Source organism: Culex quinquefasciatus, chromosome 3, assembly GCF_015732765.1.
Source record: "Culex quinquefasciatus strain JHB chromosome 3, VPISU_Cqui_1.0_pri_paternal, whole genome shotgun sequence".
NCBI classification, from domain to species: Eukaryota; Metazoa; Arthropoda; class Insecta; order Diptera; family Culicidae; genus Culex; species Culex quinquefasciatus.
In genome coordinates, this window is record NC_051863.1 from 160,642,926 (window position 1) to 160,662,825 (window position 19,900).

Sequence of the window (19,900 nt, forward strand, 5' to 3'; positions counted from 1 at the left end):
CGCCATATAAAAAGTGACAGTTGACCACCTTTTAAGTAAAACTTTGTCAAACCCACGCGGAACATTTATAAAGGTGTCAAACCTCGTGTAAAACGAAATAAAAATCGATTTGTTTTTTCTATGCTATGCTGTTTCAAAATAATTCAAATAACCATCCCTTTCAAAATGTATCATCCTCTAAACCCCGGAAATGCAACAGAGGGGACAGATTGTTTCAGCCACATTTCACCGGAGCAAATTTACATGCAAATAAATACACACTTAACACATCATAAACATTCATCTAGTGGCAAGGGGTAGGGCCGATTGGTTTTCCCAGCTTTTTCCGGTCAAAAGCAGACACCTCTAGAGCGGAAACACAAACACACACACACACACACACACGCATGAAGAGTTTTTCCCAATTGAAATTCAAATCAGTTTAGGTAAACATTGATGCAGCAAATCCAGCTAATTTTTGTTGTTTATTCCAGTTGGATTCATGCAATTTTGGTTTTATTTTTGCAATTATGATTTATTCAGATAGAATTTGAGGTAATTTAGTGCTCAACTAAACAGCTTAATGGTTCGGGATAGGTCATTACATTGAATGTTTTTAGATTCTACAGCACATCCATGTTTTTAACTTTGCAATCGTGGTTGTATCAAACACATCTATGGAAATTGTTCATGAGTTGTGCGAATTGATGATTTTATATGGAAAATGAGGTATGCTTGAGTGAAATCACACTAAAACGTCTAACAGAGAATTCATGTGTTTGTGATAGTGATGCACAATGAAGATTTAGTGGATGATTTATTGCTACAAGAACGTTGCCTTACCTCTTTCTTGGACTTCAGCTCCTCCGAATTAAAACTGTTGAGCAACAAGGCCAAGAACAAGTTCAGAACCATAAAGTTGCCCATCACCAGTGCCGGCAGAAAGATGGCAAAGCACGTGGAAGCTCCTTGCTGCAAGAGTTTTAACATTTTAAATAAAACTTATTTTTTAAGAGAATGCCAAGATGTTACCTCCTCCTCAGCCCTCATACAGTCCCACAGGGGCTCTATCCATTCTCCGCACAAAATGCGAAAAATCATCATGAACGAATGAAAAAAATCGTTAAAATTCCACCTGAAAACATTCAAAACAAAAAAATTAAAGAGATCATATTCTATTACGCCCTTTAGAATCGTTCGTTGTCAAGATCACCTCACCTTTAGTGTTGTTTACCTTGGTTGTTTTTGACGCATCAAGGTAAACAAAGTACACGCATGTTCAAAATCATTCAGTTTCGGTCAAACTCTAACCTACTCAGAAATGAGTAAATGGGGCTTCTGTCAGATTTGAGTAAATTTCACTCAGAACTCAACGAAAATTGAATGAAATTCACTCGGATCTGATAAAAACTGAGTAATTTGAAATGGGGGTGTAAACATGACAACATGACAGCATGGAACCCACCTTGGCACCGGATCCGGTGCGAACTTGTCCGGGGTGTAATCTTTGGAAAACAACTGCATTCCGATAACAGCAAAAATATAGATAACAATCACCAACACGAACGTCAGATTACCTAAAGCACCTATTGTCGATATGATAATACTTAGCAGGACCTTCATTGTGGTCCATGATTGTGCTAGTTTCAGTACCCGTAACTGAAAAAAAAACAATTTGATTTTTATATAAATTAACACTAATGAACGCTCGATTTGCACTTTGAAGCAAATTAATGCAAACTAGAAAACTAAATTTTACCAATCTTAACCCCCTCAACACAGTCAGGCCCTCCATCAGTTCGAAGATCAGATCGAGCAAGCTGGCTGAAACGATGATCAGGTCGAAAATGTTCCAGCCGCAGGAGAAAAAATCCTTCGACAGGGCCACCACTTTTAATATGCACTCGAGTGTAAAAACCGATGTAAAAACCTATCAAATTAATTTATTTAAATTAAAAATTTATAATTTAAGAAAATTTACCAGATAACTTACCCTATTACCGTATTCTAACGCATCACGCACGTTCTGGTTCATCCCGTGATGTTCTAACGCTAAAAACAATGTATTTAAAACAATACATAGTGTGATCCCTAATTCGAACAATGGATCCTTAACAATCTGGAAGTGAAAAGTTTAATATTTGAACATTTTGAACGGAATTTGATTAGATTACAGATAACAAAAAAAAACAAGTATAATTTTAAGTGTTCCATATCAGCGTGTTTTTGACAGGAGCATACACGCTGACTGATAGAACCTTTTGATTTGATTTACTTACTTTGTATAAACAATTTTGAAATTGCAACCACCTTTCGTAGCTGACACAACATTGAACACATCTATCACAATTTCTATCAGGAAGATCGTCTGCAAAGTTTGAAAAAAAAATACAAACCACATTAATTAGCCGAAACCACCCAGCCGGTAAAGTGGCGGATTAAACCAAATTAGTCCCGCCCTAATTGCGCACGTAGCAAAAAAAAAAAGGACCGCAGCCACGTGCACACACCACCCAGACACAGACTCACCTATTACAACAATTTGCGACAAGTATTCCGGATGGAGGGCATAAACGTTGTGCTTTTTGACTTTCGCTAAATTACCGTTACATTTTATTATCCTAACCTCCCGCGGTGATAACGCCAACGTGACCGGTGTTACCTCCCGCTGCTGCTGCTGCTGGTCCCGCAGCAAGTGGGTGTGGGTGGGGTGGGACAATCGGGGAGGCGTCCAGGTTTGAAGAGGAAAACGAGAAGAAGAAAAAAATGCACGGAAATGAAATTCTGGCGCCAGAATAATGAGCACGGAAAATGAGCAGTGACGGTAGAAAATGTTAGGAAAAGTGGAACATAAATCAATATCTTTTTTTCTATAAAAAAAATTTAGTTAATATCATAACTGAATTATTGTTATTTACATAGTACTTCTTTAGACACTTATATTTTTATAAATCAACCCTAGTATTTGATACGGTCAAAAATATGTGTTTTAGGGCAATGATGCAATGATAGTTTCATTTTTTTACATTAGACGCTGAGCTATCTTCACTTAAAAAATCTACGCTATTTGGAGATGAGAAGACAACAATTTTGGTAATGTATAGAAAACCTCGTTTATCATATGTGATTTTCTTTCGGAGGCTGTAATTCAGCAATTTTTTATTAGTCCAAATGTTCCAAGCTTCAATATTTTTGAAGAAAAATTATCGCATATTTTCTGATCTTTTCGATAAAACTATTTTCAGGAATGGTCAATAAGTTCACGTTTCGAAAAAAATGTTTTTAGGTGGCTATAACTTTAAAATGGTGTACGCTATAAAGTTCATTTGAGGCAAATATGATAAACATCTTAAAATTTATTTATATACTTTTATAATATTTATGCCCTTCAAAGTCGGCCTGGTTTAAAATCATATTTAGCATGTTTGAACACCCTTGAAAACATTTTAAATTTTCATGAAATACCAATGTACAGTAGGATGCAATCGCTTTGGGGGGTTGTTTTGAGGCTCAAAAGGATTTGATAATTTTAGAAATTTTCCATATAACGACGAGCCAGTTTTAAGTACAATCCCTCGAAAAGTTTTTTTTTTTGCGAAATAAAATACTTGCGTCAATGTATCGATATTTTGAAACCAAATGATAGGAAAGCAACTGGACGCGTGTAAAATGTATTTTTTAACACTTTTCCCATCCAAATGTTAAATCCTAACCCTAATATTTCAATTTATATATTCTTATATTTGGGTTTTTTTAATGTTTTTGTTTCTGTGTAGTCTCTAATGCTCATGCTCATGGTCATGTTTTTGTTTCTGTGTAGTCTTTAGGAAAAATGAGATTTTTTAGAGTTTATTTTTTTCTGTGAAGGACCTAAGCAATACAAATGACTTTGTCAATAACAAAACAAATTGATCTGAAAATTTGTTCTCAAGACACATTTTGGAGTATTGTCATAGCTTTTTGTATGATTATAAAATTAATAAAAAAATAAATATGATGAAAAACCAAGAAAGATCAAAAAATCAAACCAGCCACATTAACGACCCCCGGGTCTTTTGTGGTCTCTATTGCAATTTTCTGCTCGAACCTAGGAGTCCGAAGGCTTGAATGGGGAGAGCACCCAAACCTCATTTTACTCTAAGGAACCTTCCACCCCAGTGTTTGAACTGACGACCTTTGGATTGCGAGTCCAACCGCCGCCAGCGATTCCACCGGAGTAGGCTTGGTTTGGTCTGTTGTTTGTACTTATGGCATGGAGACGACTCCTACACCTAGAATGACTAAACGGCCTAACAACCAAGGCCGGGACCGACATTTTACTTCCTCATCCGATGGAGGCTGCAGCAGATGAGAATCGAACCCAGAATCATCCGCTTACCAAGCGGACAGCGTAACCATTCGGCCACGCACTGCCAAGAAAGATACATGTATTTAAAAATATATAAATTTAAAAAAAATAACAACATATCTAGAGTTTTTTTTTTGGGTAGGTCCTATAAACATATGAAAGACAATAGCTTATAGGACCTTTTAAAAAAACTCTGGATATAAAAAAAAACGATCATATATTTTAAAAAAGTCTGCTGATAGATAATTTTCATCATTAAATACACAGCAAAATAAATAGTATTCCAGCTGCGTGTAAAATGCCTGGGTGTAAAATAAATTTTGCATTATTTTATGAACTTTTATGTAATCTTACACCCTGAAATATGTAGCCCTTCAGTATGGGAAATCTACTTGACCGAAGTGTTAAGCTCAAATATGCGTTTATCCTTTCCATTATTCATCGGTCTGATAGCCGAGCGAGCTAAAGCGCCAGTCCGTACCGTCGCGACGCGTTGGTTGCAACTTAGTTTGAGTGTTTTGTACATGCATTGTGTAATATAAAGTTTCTTTTTTTTTTGATGAAGATGATGTGCATGCGATTTTACCATCGGATTTTTTGTTGTGTTTTTCTGACCAAATTTTAAAACTATGGTTTTTTTTATTGAAAAGATCAGTCACTAAAGTTTATTTTTTTAACATTGAAAAATGAACCAATAGTTCCCTGGGCCTTGTAAAGTCAAGGGGCATGATTTGATCCTAGTGCATTAGTTAAAATTTGGGTATACATTCTTTTTATAAGCACTATGGACACCACTTCATGCTACGAGAACTCGCTTTGCCGCAGCCCCAGGGCTTAAGCGTTGACCGATAAGCTGTCTTCGTGAACTAAGTAGTTCTCCGATAGTGAAAATATCACAATTGCACTAGACACCGCTGCTTCTGTGACTTTTTCACTATCACAATGTGGGATTTAGGTTGGGTCTTCAGGATAGCACAATTGATTTGTTGCTTAGCATTAGCATTTAAAATAAATCTGTATGCTTTCCAAATCTATTTGATGATAAATTTAGTTGCAATTGTTAAGTAAGAGTAATGCTGTCAGTGGGAGTGATTGATGTAGAATACTAGGCATTCTTTTATGTCAAATTGTCCATAGAGTCTCGATCAATCAATAATGTTATGATATCGGACAAAATTCGTTGATCTGTTGAACTAACGGTTTTCGGATTATGGTTGTATCGACCATTGTTGCGATTCGAGGAACAACGGATCTTTTGACGTAAATGGTCATTTCTTTTTCAAATCGCGTTTTCTATCCTATTTGTATATCAGTTCATAAATTTTTATTGTTTTTGATAAAAGTAGTACTACAACAGTTAAAGGAATGTTTAGTTTTGCACATTAAGTTTAGAGGTTTTTAGATTAAAGTTTAGATTTTTAATCCAAAGTAGTTAGCAAATGAATATTTGGACTTATATGAATAATTGAACATTTTGGACTTATGAATAACACACAACTGTGCATTTATTCTAGAGTCAGATCCATACAGCGTCAGTGTTTATTTGGTCGAAGTGTACTAATTCATTGGCAGATCTGATTCTAGTTGTAATGTACGACAAGACTACTGATGGACGTGACAGGACGAGGGCCCAGTTTAGAGGTTTCGACATCAACGATGTGCGGCTGGATCACCCTCCCAAAAAAAAAATAAAAATAAAAATAATTGAAAAATGAACCAATAGTTTTCGAGAATTCTGTGCGAGGGTGTATCTCAAAAACTTGTCCAACTTTCAATGAATAAATGGAAATTTTCTCAGCTATGGATAATACTTTTGCACGGGTAGATTTCCTTCTGAAGTATTTAAAAAAAAAAGAAAAAAGTTAAAATTTCCAGAAATTATAACCTATAAACGTATTTACTTTAAGTGAAAAAGTTTAATAAAAAATTGAGTTTTTTTTAACAGTGTAACATTTTTTCTGTATTGTTCTAATTGATAAAAAAAATCCCATCACAAGATAAATATTTTCAAATAAGTATTTACGAACCTAATTTTGTATAACCAGCCCACAAATTTGTATGAAGACTACAAATTTGTATGGAAAAACTGATGATGCAAAATTGCTCTGTTGATATTTGGAATGCATAGACAAAGTTTCATCCAATTAAAAATTTATAAATTTGGAAATCGCGAAATAATTTGCCACAATCTCAAGAACTGTTTAAATGGATTTTGAAGACAATTTTTAAGTAAATATGAATCTGTGAGTTTATGAAATACTTGTTTAACTTACCGTCAGTTGGGGTGACTATGGGTCAAAAAACGATATACCTCTCGTGATTTCTTAATAACAAAAACAATTTGAATAACATTAAAAATCTTTCAACGTAGATTTGTTTTCTTCGGTAGTTTTACTAACATTTTCCCAAAATATGGTGGATTTTGATGAACACTACCTTAAATGTCAATAGTTTGAAAATTGACCCAATCTCATCCCTTAGAGGGGCTGACTTTGTGTCAAATGAAACTAAAATGATGCTCAAATACAACGATATGGTAAAAACAAGTCATCCAACAGTGTTTCTTGTTCGAAGGAATCCTATTGACATGCTAAAATGTTTGAATTAGAAATTTTCAAACATTTTTGTAATTTTCGAGAAATTCCAACAAAAATATTAGAAAAAAGGTTTTTAGAAAGGTAATTTTTGGCCAAAAACGTACCTCAACTTTAGACAGCTGCCAAAATAACAGGATTTGTTCGAGGAACGAGATTTTTCCGGCGAAGTCATCTTAAGATGTTCCCTACTAAACCCTTTTAACAGAATTTAGTTTCATTGAGAAGAACCTGAGAAATGGTAAAATCCGTAAAAAATCACTTCAACTCAATCACACCCCCCAGACCCAATGTCACCCCACTGACGGTACATTCAAATCAATAACTTAGTAATCAATCATTATTCTTGTTTTGGAATATTTGTTTCAAACTTAAAAATCAGCAGCGGACTTTCTCAAAAGTGTTCCGATCGCTACAACATTCCCTGTTGCACGCAAAACTGATCTCCCACAAAGACATTTTCCCTCACCGGTCGCCGTCCAAGGATGATGGTGTGGTGGCAAAGAACTCTCTTGCAAGCAGCAATTAAAATGCGAACAAGCCATGCTTGCGCATCCCGCGGTGTAGCTTACACGTTGTGCTGGCACTAACTTTATTGCACCGGATAGTTTGGACAGGCATTGTTAGCTGATAAGCTGGCTGGATGCAGGGGGAAAACTTTATTGTGTGGAATTAAATTAAGATCTAGGATACAGAGAGATTAACTTTTTTATGTTGAATTTATTATTATGTTCTAGGAGTTGATTGAAGCTGTCTACACATATTTATATTCTAGATTAAATCGTATTTTGATACAAAGTTGGATTTACGTTAAGATATGATTAAGCCTCTGAAAATTTTGAATTAATTTATGAAATACGTTTTCAAATATTTGCAACAAGTTTGTGCTCGCAGCTGTGTTTTAACTGTTTATGCATGTTTAACGCCTCTTATTATGCTTTCACAGTCTCATCTTCACTTGCATTGCATAAATTCCGGAGATTCTTTTGTGCGCACACACTGGCGCACTCTGTTGAGTTTAAAGAGAGCTGCTATTTATGACTCAGCTAAAAGCGTCTTACCTCAACCAGAGCCGGGTGCATGGCCAGCTCGGTGCCCGTTACCACGTCCTGCTCCTCGTGGTCATCCACCACGCCGGAATCGTCCAGCGAGGACTCCCGGTTGGGGCCACCCTCGCTTGCGTTCGAGCTGGCCTGCCGGCTCGACGGCAGCAGCTGGCCCCGGTAGTGCACACCTGGTGGAGTAGATGAAAATTTCCTTGTAGTTGACAGCTGTCTGTTTGTCTGTGATTATGGGAAAATTTTGCTCAGAAAAAAAAACTTACCTAAAGGGTGCAACGTGTTCGAGTTTTGGTGCTGGTGCTGGGCTGGGGGTGGTGGTGGCGTTGGCACCGGGGTCGTTTGTAGCCGCTGCAGGGCAAGGGCCTGAGGTCGCACAATACTGTGCCGCGGGCTCGGGCTAGGACTTGGCGTCACCGAGCGACTTTTCGACTAAAAAAAGATTGTTATGTTAAAACACGTTTGTACTAAATCTCGTGAATATTTTTTATTCGTGTATGGATTTTGACAGATTCTCTCAGATTTTTGTAATTTTGACAAAATTGGAAATTCAACTCACATTACTATTTCCGTTGCTGCCGCTGCCGCCGCCACCCGCCTTGTCTTTGCCCTTTCTCCGGCGGGTCTTTTTGCGTGAGTACGACGCCAGCAGGACCCCCTTCCGGGCGTCTAGCTTCTTGCGCTGCTGCTTGCTTAACTGCTTAACATTCAAACTGGCCGGATCAAAGCTGAACGTGGAGTCGTCCCGGTGGTCGATTAGGTCTTTCCGCCGTTCCTGGGGGGTTAAGGAAAATATTTAGAAATTTTAATAATTATTATATTTCCAAAAATCTTACCTCATTGGTGATTTCAGCTTCCTCCTCGTAACTTAGGGCAACAACAGCTAACATCAAATTTATCAAATAAAACGAACCAAAAAACACTACCACGGTGAAAAAAGACACACTCATGGGACCGCACGTGGCGAGTACCTGCAAAAATGAGAAGAAACTGTTAATTTCGTTTTAAAGTGTAACCAAGAGCTATAACATTATAACACTCAAAAAAACATTCACATTGAAGTTACGTGAAAAGCTATGTGGTATTTTTCCACTAGAGTTTTCACGTAACTTCTACGAGGTGACGCTAGTAGAAATGAAATTTGTTTGGCCAGATCATTTCACGTTGTTCCTACGTGTTTCACACGTAAAAGCTATATAAATCATCCGATGATTTGTACATGTTTGTTGTAGTAAACGTTATATGATTTTTTAGTTTTAGGAGGTTATTTCCGAGGTTATTTCATTCTTTTTTCGAATATAAATAAAAAGATGGTTCACTTCTGTTTTAAATTATTTTATTCAAACTAATTATATTCATCAATATATAATTTATTTCTGAACAATCTCACCGATGCAACGCAGATCACTTCTTATATTATGCTTCCAAACAAAAAATACCACGACGATGGGCTTGACCTTGGTCTTCTCACCGTTGATCTACGATTGGTGGAGTCTTTGGCCTTGTGGACTACGTTTAACTGCTGCTCCTGCTCTTTAGCGTCACACGCGAGGGCATCAAACTTGTCATGGCCGGTATGAGGGTGACCGCAAAGCACCCGGTGTAGATTATCAGATTTAAGACGAACACCAGCTCCATTACCACTTCTCCAGGACACACTCGGCGATGCCACGTCCGTGGCAGTTCCGGTGATGTCACCACGGTAACACCGACCTTGATGGCCATTCCGTCTGAAGAAACCGGGATTGCCTTTTAGGAGTCCTTCAGGTCGATAATGTTGGCACCGGACCGAATTCCAGAGGCTACAGGGAAAGGAAATTGTTCTACCAGAGACCGGTTTCTGAAATAACATCAATTATTCAAAAAAGAACCAAATTAAACATAATATTACTTACCAACTTTTACATTTTTAAAGAAAATTTACTGGAACAGTCCGGCAGCAGGTCTTCACCGTACGCCGTCAATTTTCATACTAAAATAATCACGTAGAAATTTGGCGCACTCGAGTGGGTTCGTTGGAGTTACATTTCAAAACACATCAAAGCTACATGAATAAACCTAGTGGAAAAATACTATAAGGTTTTTCACGTAGCATCAACGTGAAGTATTTTTTTTGCCGGTACACTTTCACATTATTTTTACGTGTGTCACGTAAAACGGACCTATGGAGGGGAAAATTGGGGTTAAGTGATTTTTCACGTAGTGTTTATTTTTGAGTGTCATGAATTTGTCCCACTGCCTTTAATTAATGAAAGTGAAGAGCAAAACACTTGAAATTGATCTTAAGATCTACCCAAAACAGGCACTATTCAAAGTCAACGTGAAGTCCACATGAATTCAATGTGTTTCACTGATTGATTTTAGAGCAGCTTTCACTCAAAAAAATATTCATGTTGAAGTTACGTGAAAAGCTATGTGGTATTTTTCCACTAATGTTTTCACGTAACTTCTACGAGGTGACGCTAGTAGAAATGAAATTTGTTTTGCCAGATCATTTCACGTTGATTCTACGTGTTCCACACGTAAAAACTAAATGAATCAACCAATGATTTATACATGTTTGTTGTAGTAAACCTTATATGATTTGTTTTAGTTTAAGGAGGTTATTTCATTCATTTTTCGAATAAAAATAAGAAAAAAAAAAGATTTTTTTTAATTATTTAAATTTGTTTTATTTATCAATTTATAATTTACTGCTGAACAATCTCACGGATGCATGCGATGCAACGATCGCGATGCAACGCATAACACTTCTTATCCAACAAAAAATGCCACGACGATGCTTGACTGCAGTCATGTGTTCTTCTCACCGTCGATCTACGATTCGTCGAGTTATTGGCTGCTCCTAGTATTTAGCGCCACACGCGTGGGCTGATGCCTTGAACTTGTTCTGGCCGGCATGAGAGTGACCGCAAAGCACCCGGTGTAGATGATCGGATCAAAGACGAACAACAGCTCCATTAGCACTTCTCTAGGACACATTCGGCGATGCCCACGTCCTTGTCCGGAAGTTGGTGTCACCACGGTAGCACCGACCTTGATAGCCATTTCGACTGGAGAAACCGGGATTGCCTTTTAGGGGTCCGTTAGGTCGCTAATGTTAGCTCCGGCCAGAATTTCCACAGGGATAGTAAATTCTTCTTCCAGAGACCGGTTTCTGTAAAGAAACATGAATTAAGCAAAATGAAACATTCTAAACTTAATATTACTTACCAACTTTTACATTTTTAAAGAAATTTCACGAGCACAGTCCGGCAACAGGTCTTCACCGTTCGCCGTAAATTTTCATACTAAAATAATCCCGTAGAAATTTGGCGCACTCGAGAAAAAAAGATTCGTTGAAGTTACATTTCAAAACACATAACAGCTACATGAAAAATCCTAGTGGAAAAATACTATATGGTTTATCACGTAACTTCAACGTGAAAACATTTTTTTGCCAGTACACTTTCACATTATTTTTACGTGTGTCACGTAAAACGGGCCTAGCGAGGGGAAAATCGGGGTTACGTGATTTTTCACGTAGCATCAACGTGTGGATTATTTTGAGTGAACGAAATTCGCACAAATTTCAAGCCCAACTGCACTCTGAAAGATAATTCATCATTATTCAATTTGCACACAGTTTAACCTAAATCGTCCTTGCCTCCACTTGGTGTATCTAAAATTATGATTTATTCCGATGTGGAAATTACAATCAATTAAACAAAATGGTCCAAATCTCCCCCGCCCGTTCCCGGAACCCAGAAGTTGATTTTCGATGGGTTTTGCTGGTGCACAAACGGACCATTTTGCACTATCTATAATCGATTAGGGGCGTGTTCGATTGTTTTACCATGCAAGAGAAATATTATTTGTGGCTTTTCGGATTCCGGGGATTGTTGTGACGGCCAACGGTAACGAAATTGGGTGCAATTCTGCGTTTAATAATACACCCACCTAATCCCGTGCAATTTAATGCGTGAGTGCTCGCCATTTAATAGTAATCTTTGCCATTGTTTGTTTTTTTATTTGGCTTGTAAACAAAGCCAGCCAAAAAACTGTTTCTAGTACCATACAAATGCTGAATATTTTAACTAATTATTTCTTAAGACATTTTATGAAATCATGCGTAATCGCTCGATGCTACTTCGACAATTTGAATGAAGATGGTACTAGTGATAGTTTGCTTCAGAAATTGGGTCCTAAAATGAAGCTTAGATTGCTGATATTATTTTTTACAGCGATAAAGCTTATTTTTCTGAGTACAATGACCCTTTGCACGACCACAAAGAGTTTAAAATGGATTTTTAAATCAATTTTGAAAAATTAACCTCGCGGTCCTTCTTGACAGAAAAGTTCCTACTTGACAGCTCGTTCCAAGGGGACCATAGTAAATCCATCGAAAAAAAGTCGTCTTGTCAAAAAAAAATTTTGCATTAAAATGAAAAAAATTGATCATAAATGGTTTTTAATCGTGTTTTTTACCGTTGTACTTAAAAATTGATATAGGGCTTTTGTACCCAATTTGTTTAAAATTTGTTCCTGGTGTTATGTCCGTTCGTCCGTTTTATAGGTAAGGAGAATAAGCTGTGGCTACTGGTTGTGGCACTTTGATGAGAAGTCATAATATTTAATTAAAACAGGGTTTTTTTTAAAGCCTTATTCGTGAAAAATAGGTACGATCTAAGAAAATTACCAATTAAAAAAGCACGCACACGAAATTGCTTGTTTTTTTTTCAAAGTTTTTGTTGATAGGATCAAACAAACTTTAGATCCAGCAAAGGCGGAACATATTTGGTGGGGTTGTTTTTTTTCTGAAAGTTAAATTTTTAGAGAACTTTGAAAATAAGGTAATTTAGGTATTAGGAATCAAAATCTATAGGGTTCCTATAAACATACGAAACACAATAGCTTAAAAGACCTTTTCAAAAATTGTTTCCATGGTTGCTGAATCCACAAAATATTTTGTTGGAATAGTCCATTTTTTTTTTAATTTGAGTAAGAAACTTTGAAAATTGGACTTCTATTTGCTGCAATATGGCAACAAAAGGGAAAGGAAAATAAAATTATTTGTGTTAATCACCCTAATATTGCAAAATTGCCAAATAGTGGCAAAATTAATCCTTAGATGGATTTATTTCAGAAACGGTGCACTTCAAAATCCTATAAGGTACAATTTGTAACTCAAAAGCCAATTTTATATCAAACAATTTAATTATGGAAAAAAACTATTGTAAAAAATCAATTGTTGTGCTTAACTATCCAAAAAGTACCCTCAACTAGAGACTCTTACCCATACACTAAGCCACTAAAAAGTGACGAAAAGACACTTTTCACGTTTTCACACAGCTTATTTTAATTTTGATTTTAGTGAATCATGTTAAATGATAAATTCATAATTTCAATAAACAAAGAATACTCTCATTTAAGCGTGTAGTATGACAGATTTTATGAATGAATTTTCTCGTCCCGAGTAATATTTATCCAAATTCACTAAAATTAAATTTACTAAATTGTTGAGATTAAATCACTCAACTCGGAAATATTTTACCTAGCTTGTAATCATAAATCTTTAAGTTTTAATTAGAAATACTCGTTACATAAATTAACTTCAAGCTTGAAAAACACTTATGCAGGTATTAACTTCGAAGAAAACATGGAACATACAAAAAAATAACAGTTATGGAACATTGTACTACAGTCCAGACTCGATTCGGATTCGATAATCGAATCGAATCACGAACAAAAAAAATCGTTTTTTTTATTTTCTTGTTTTTAACATCAAATTCGAGTTCCGCAACCCCATTTTAGTCTAATTTGAACAGTTGATTGCCTATTAAATAACAAAATGCATTTTTTCAATGTTATGTCCCCGCAATATTGATCCTTACACTGTAACTTGGATTTTGCCCGCACTAATTTCTCGCACTTTTGACAACAACATTTTAAAAAAACTAGGCAACCAACTTTTGTTTGTTTACATTTCCAGTCGCAGTTTCCACCAAACTGGACGTTTCGCACTTTTAAATTGCGATTGACAGCTGAAAAACGATCGGCAACCGCGGCTCGCTTTGACCTTTTGGTGAAAATTTTAAATTTTCCAAGACAGTTTGACAAGTCGCAATAGTGCGATCGATAGCAATAATATAGTGCGAAGTCCATGTTAGTGGGAATTGCGCAATATTGTCCGCCATTTTTTTTAGCGTAGTTAAGGGTCGTACTTGAGCTCGACGATCTAAAATTAGGCAACGATTTTTTTAATGATTCGATTATCCGAAGTTTCGACTGTTCGAAGTAATTTTTTTCCGAGGCCTTCGGAAAATTGAGTCGGGACTGTAGTTTTCTTTTGATTTGGATTGAAATTCTCTCAAAACTGATTTCAAAGTGCCCACATTATTGATCCAAATTGCACATTTCATTGCTATACGCTCACTCAATAAAACTACGAACGTAAAAACAGGTAAAATCGAGCCACTTAATTTTTGGGTACAGTTTTCAAGATGTTTGAATAAATTGTTTTAAGTTATCTTTAACCAAACATATTTTAACTATTCTTCCCAGTGAGAATTTTAGCTCGATTTAAGTTCGATCTCGACTGGAAATTCTCATTGGAATGATTATATAGTCAATACACTTGAAAAAATGTTCACTTGCTTTTCTTTCATTAGTTTCACAAAAAAACAAAAACTAAGTTTAAATAAATTCTGAATTTTAAACTCATTTAGTCTATACTGAAAACTCGCAGCTGCAAAAATATTACTGTACATCGTCTGCAGTTCACGAAAGTGCCACGCGATAATGAATATTCATCAACTGTCCCCGTATCACAGCATCGTAAAACACATGGTCCCCCGAGAAACTTTGCCATTTCCTAGGAAAAATGTCCCCTCACCATCCTTCGATTCAAGGGGAGAGGGCGCGCGGATCACTTACCATATTATATACATTCTCCCAGTAGTCCAGCGTAATTAGCTGGAAGGTTGTTAACATTGACCACATGAAGTTGTCAAAGTTGGTGTAGCCGTGGTTTGGGTTCTCGCCCACGCAGAGGCAGGTATAGTCTGTGAAATAAACAGTGACAGTGTGTCAATATGTGGCCGCGTGTGGATGTGACATTTATGAGCCCCCTAATCGACCCATTTCCTTGGACACACACACTCGGTGACCAATTAGCTTCTGCTGGTGAGGTTAGGTTGGGGTGGTTTGGAAATGTTAGGTTGTCAACTGGCAACACTGCATTTTTAAAGTTTCGTAACGTTCAACTGTTCACAAATTTATAATTATTTGAATCTCTGGACCAAATGTCTGCCTCTAGCCCTAACCTAAATCCCCCAAAGATGGCCAACGATACAGCTTCGTGCGTCATCGTCAACGGCGACGACGTCCTTGTTGTTTTGCATATTACATAACACTAGATTGCTGGAGCTAAGGGAATGCCACACAATAGTTGTGTCCTGCAGTTTCGTTCTCTTCCCCTGAGGCAAACTAAAAGCTCCGAGAATCACGGCGGCGGCCCAGGAATGCATCATGATGGAGCGGCTGCACTGGGAAAATTCGTCACATGAATTATGCAAGCTGGTCATTCTGCCACTGAGAGTGGCATTTCCGCCATTTTCCAGCGAGAAGGTATTGGAAAGGCTGTGGACCAGAGCTGTTGCTGTCAACCTCTTCAACTTTGGAAAATGTGAATTTTGAAATGAGGAAATGAGGGATTTTATCAAAGTATGATTTTGGTAGGCTGGTTATGACGGAAATTCGATAATATATCGTGAATTGGGTCCTAAAATGAAGCTTAGATTCCTGATATTATTGTTTGCAGCGATAAAGCTTATTTTTCTGAGTACAATGACCCTTTGTACGACCACAAAGAGTTTAAAATGGATTTTTAAATCAATTTTGGAAAATTAACCTCGCGGTCCTTCATGACAGAAAAGTTCCTACTTGACAGCTCGTTCCAAAGGGACCACAGTTGATCCATAAAAAAAAATGTTGTCTTGTCATTATTTTTTTTGCATTAAAATGAAAAAAAGTGATCAGAAATGGTTTTTGATCGTGTTTTTTACCGTTGTACATAAAAAATGACATAGGGCTTTAGTACCCAATTCTGTGTTTTCTGCTACGTTGCTTTCGTTTTGAATAATCACTGAAATTTTGTTGAAAATCTTACTCAATTTTCATTTTTTAAATTCAGTAATGAGTGCAACCTAATCAGATCTCAAAAATGGCTTCAAAACAGTGTTTCGAGTAAGTTATATTTTAATGAAATTTGATTGGTTTTGGATGACTGTGTATGCATCTGTCAACATACACTCTAAACAGTGCAACCCACTTTTAAAAAATCTGAGTCCTGTCCAAGTTAGGAACGACCATCGGTTGAATTATTTTACATGTTTGCAATTTCCGGAATGAAAGGCAATCGCTTTTAATTAATATCAATCAAATTAAAACCATCCTTTTTTTCACACATCACCCAGAACTGGGCATCGGCATACGAGAGGATAAAGAGCACGATTTGGTAGTAAAATGGTACTGTGTGCGGACTGAGAGGATAAATCCCGAAATTACCGAGAGTACTTTACTCATGGGTTCATCTTCAAAAAAAGTTCATTTATAAAAAAAGTACCGGTACCGAGACTCGAACCCAAGACCTTCGGCATATTGAACCGTGCCTTTGCCGTATGGGCCACCATGGTTCGGTGACTAAGTGGGGGTCATTTGTCCATATAAGCCACTCAATAGGATGAACTGTTCCAATTAACGAATGAACACGCGAGAGGACTATACTCTCGCAAAATAGCACTTTCCTCACGTTTCTTTTCGTGAGGACTATCCTCTCGTTCTTTAACTTTGGGTGTAATAGTAACCCCAACCCAGAACCCCAAAATAGTGCGGCACACAAAATTTCAATTTAGCTCACAATTTCACCATGATAGTAACGCTCTCTTGCGGTGCTTTTCTACCCTAACATTCATGAAACTTTAGTGGGTGAGACGATGCACGGTTGCAGTCGGTTTGAGTTTAGATTCGGTGCAACTCTGAACGAACGGCTGGGCGACAGCAAAGTGACAAACAGATGCACCCGGCACATGCATGTGGAAAGGAAGTGTCGAAGCGGAACTTGTACCACATCCATCCATCCGGCGATGGGGCGGGAACACCGGTTAAGGGGTTGCATACAACAAACAGGTTAGAGCGCTCAAATGTATTCTTTCAAGTAATACCTCGTAAGCGTGTAGATATGACAACCTGAAATGTCACTTTTACACGAAAAATGATTTCAACACACAACACTGTGTCGAGATGTAACCCCTTAAAAGCAAAACTTTTCTTGGGATGTAACTTTATTTTCCGTTGAGAACCCGGTCGAAGGTCGTTACCGTTATCTCCAGTTGACTCATTCTCACCCTTCTTGGTCCTTTCGGAGGTTGTTGATGATGTTTTTCCTCGATTCGACATTATTCACTCTCTGTGTTTGTCTGGGGGAGTCTCTGCTGAGGTCATCACCAGTCACAGTGATATGCAAAGCAGACTCCATGTTTGTGCTCCCTTTAGCTCGATGCTTGCCTACACAGAAAAAAATATTTCTGTAAATTTACATTATTTATCATGTACCAAAAGGTATCATGATAAATGATGTATATTTCCATAAGGTCCATTGGAAATTTACATTATATTCATTGGAAATTTACATTAGTTTTGAAAATTTACATTAGTTTTGGAATTTACATTACTTTTGGAATTTACATTAGTTCAAATCAACTAATTCTGATTGGCCAATGAGAAAAAGAAGCTCGACTTGGATTGCAGTAGGAAAAGGGTGTGGCCTATGTTCTATTTTAAAATGATTGAAGCTGGCAGCAAAAGGAAATTCTGACTGTAAAAAGTTGTTTCACAGGTAAGGGACGCTTTCTCGTCGACGGTCAAGTGGAATAATGCTGGACTGGAATCGAACGGACGACGGGTAGGATGTTCGGTGTTACTGCTGCTACCCGCTGCCGACTGAGCCATCTTCGCATTTTATAAACGAGCGGCTAAAGCATCAACTTGTTCAGGTCGAGGCACAGGCAGTGAGCCAGCGAAGTATGAGAGCGATAGAAAGAGAACCAAACATAACTATTTTTAGTTCGGGTAGTTTTGAAGTCAACGTTTGGCAGAAATACATTGGATATATGATTTACATAGGGACGTGGCGTTACATCGTGCTGCCATCTGGTTTTTTAAAGTGCAAGAGTGGAAAAGTGCTTAGTCATCGTGTAAAAATAGACGGCGTCCTATCTCGCCCAGTAAAATGAAGTCGATAAAGTAGTCGGTTTCGATGAGAAAAAGTGGAAAACGTGGTCTAAAAATAGCGACGCCATCCCCCTATTAACAGTCTGGACCCGAAGCCTGATTTTTCTGTTACAATCTTATTGGAATTCCATATAAACTGTAACGGGGATTGCAGGCACCGGGTCCTGACTATTAAATAGGAATTTACAGGAAGCCGAACGCGGGTAGAAATTCATCAGATTTGAGTTTCCATGCTCAACGTTTCCATTAGATTCATGATTTACATTAGATTTAGATTTACATCGGAGTAATTTCCATTACTTTTTGCTCATTACATCATATTTCAACATTACATTGAGTGAGTTTACATAAGAAACAGCAATTACGTGCTGTGTAAATTTACATATTTTTTTCTGTGTAAGCAATCCTCCTGCGTCACGGTTTGAACAGTAGAGTCCCAGCATCATCCTTTGGTTCATCGAGGTTAGGACTGCATTTTCGAGCTTTTGAAGAGATTATGTAACGATTTTTGTTTTGGAACATTCAGTTTTGTTTACTTGTTGACCCTTTAAGAGCATGATAAATATGAACTTATGTTTTTAGAAGATGAGTATATTGTAAAAATGACAACCATGAGAAGGAATTTAAATATTCTACAAACGAATTGCATTTTTTAAAAATCAGTTTTAAGTTAAAAATTGCAAAAAAATATAATCAACATCACACAAAACAAAGAAATCTGGAGAAATGAAGGCGTGGCTGAACGCTTTTCGCTTTGCAAGCGGAATGGATCCCATCTGCTCCTAGCGAGAAATTTTCGGACGAAAGGAATTTTTGAACACCCGAATATGAACGTAAAACACTAAGTGTGCTCGGATGTGCGACAAAAGGTCGAATGCCAAAAAGTCGAAAGACATAAAGTTGAATGGACAAAAAGTCGAATGGACAAAACATTGAAAGGACACAAAGTCGAATGAATCAAATAATTATAATTATAAAATACAATATTTTTCTAAATATTTTTTTACATACAAATCTAATTTTTATAAGCTTATCCTTGGTGTATCCATCCATTTTTTAATAAACAAAATAACTTCCAAACCATTTTTGAGAAGATTTCCGTTCTTTGAAACTTGAGGATTATTTCCAAAAAAAAGGTCGATTTCTAAAATATTTTTGAAGTTTTTTTTAAACAACCTATTTTTGTTTGTCGTATATTTTTGTGAGTTTTTTTTTTCATTCTATCAAACATGAGCAATTCTTTGAAAAAAAGTTAGACATCTGAAATTTTTTATAAGTTAATTTTTATTTTTAAAAACAACCTTTTCTTGAATGCCAAAATATTATTCTTCCAAATTTGTCCAAGTTCGACATCTAAAATATTTTGGAACTTTATTTTTATTTTTAAAAATTAACCTTTTCTTGACTGCCAAAATATTTTTGTGAGTTTTTCTATTCTTCGAAGTTTTTCCAAGTTCGACATTTAATATTTTGGAACTTTATTTTTATTTTTTAAAACAACCTCCTATTCTTGACTGCCAAAATATTTTTGGGAATTTTTCTATCCTTTCAAACATGAGTAGTTCTTTTAAAAAAGGTTAACTTCTATAATATTTTTAAAGTTTTTTTTTTAATTAAACAACCTATTCTTGACTGTTGTATTGTTTTTG

At 36.7% G+C, this 19,900-nt stretch overlaps 1 protein-coding gene across 1 annotated transcript in view; it reads right to left on the minus strand.

Moving 5' to 3' along the window:
- Nucleotides 1–19,900, minus strand: part of LOC6036601 (sodium channel protein 60E) — a 396,931-nt gene that overhangs the window by 18,243 nt on the left and 358,788 nt on the right. The window contains 12 exon segments of the mRNA XM_038261893.1: nt 823–951; nt 1,012–1,114; nt 1,445–1,638; nt 1,739–1,909; nt 1,973–2,098; nt 2,259–2,347; nt 2,509–2,659; nt 7,983–8,155; nt 8,246–8,411; nt 8,539–8,754; nt 8,816–8,950; nt 14,895–15,022. Of these exon segments, the coding sequence (XP_038117821.1) occupies nt 823–951; nt 1,012–1,114; nt 1,445–1,638; nt 1,739–1,909; nt 1,973–2,098; nt 2,259–2,347; nt 2,509–2,659; nt 7,983–8,155; nt 8,246–8,411; nt 8,539–8,754; nt 8,816–8,950; nt 14,895–15,022 (1,781 nt within the window).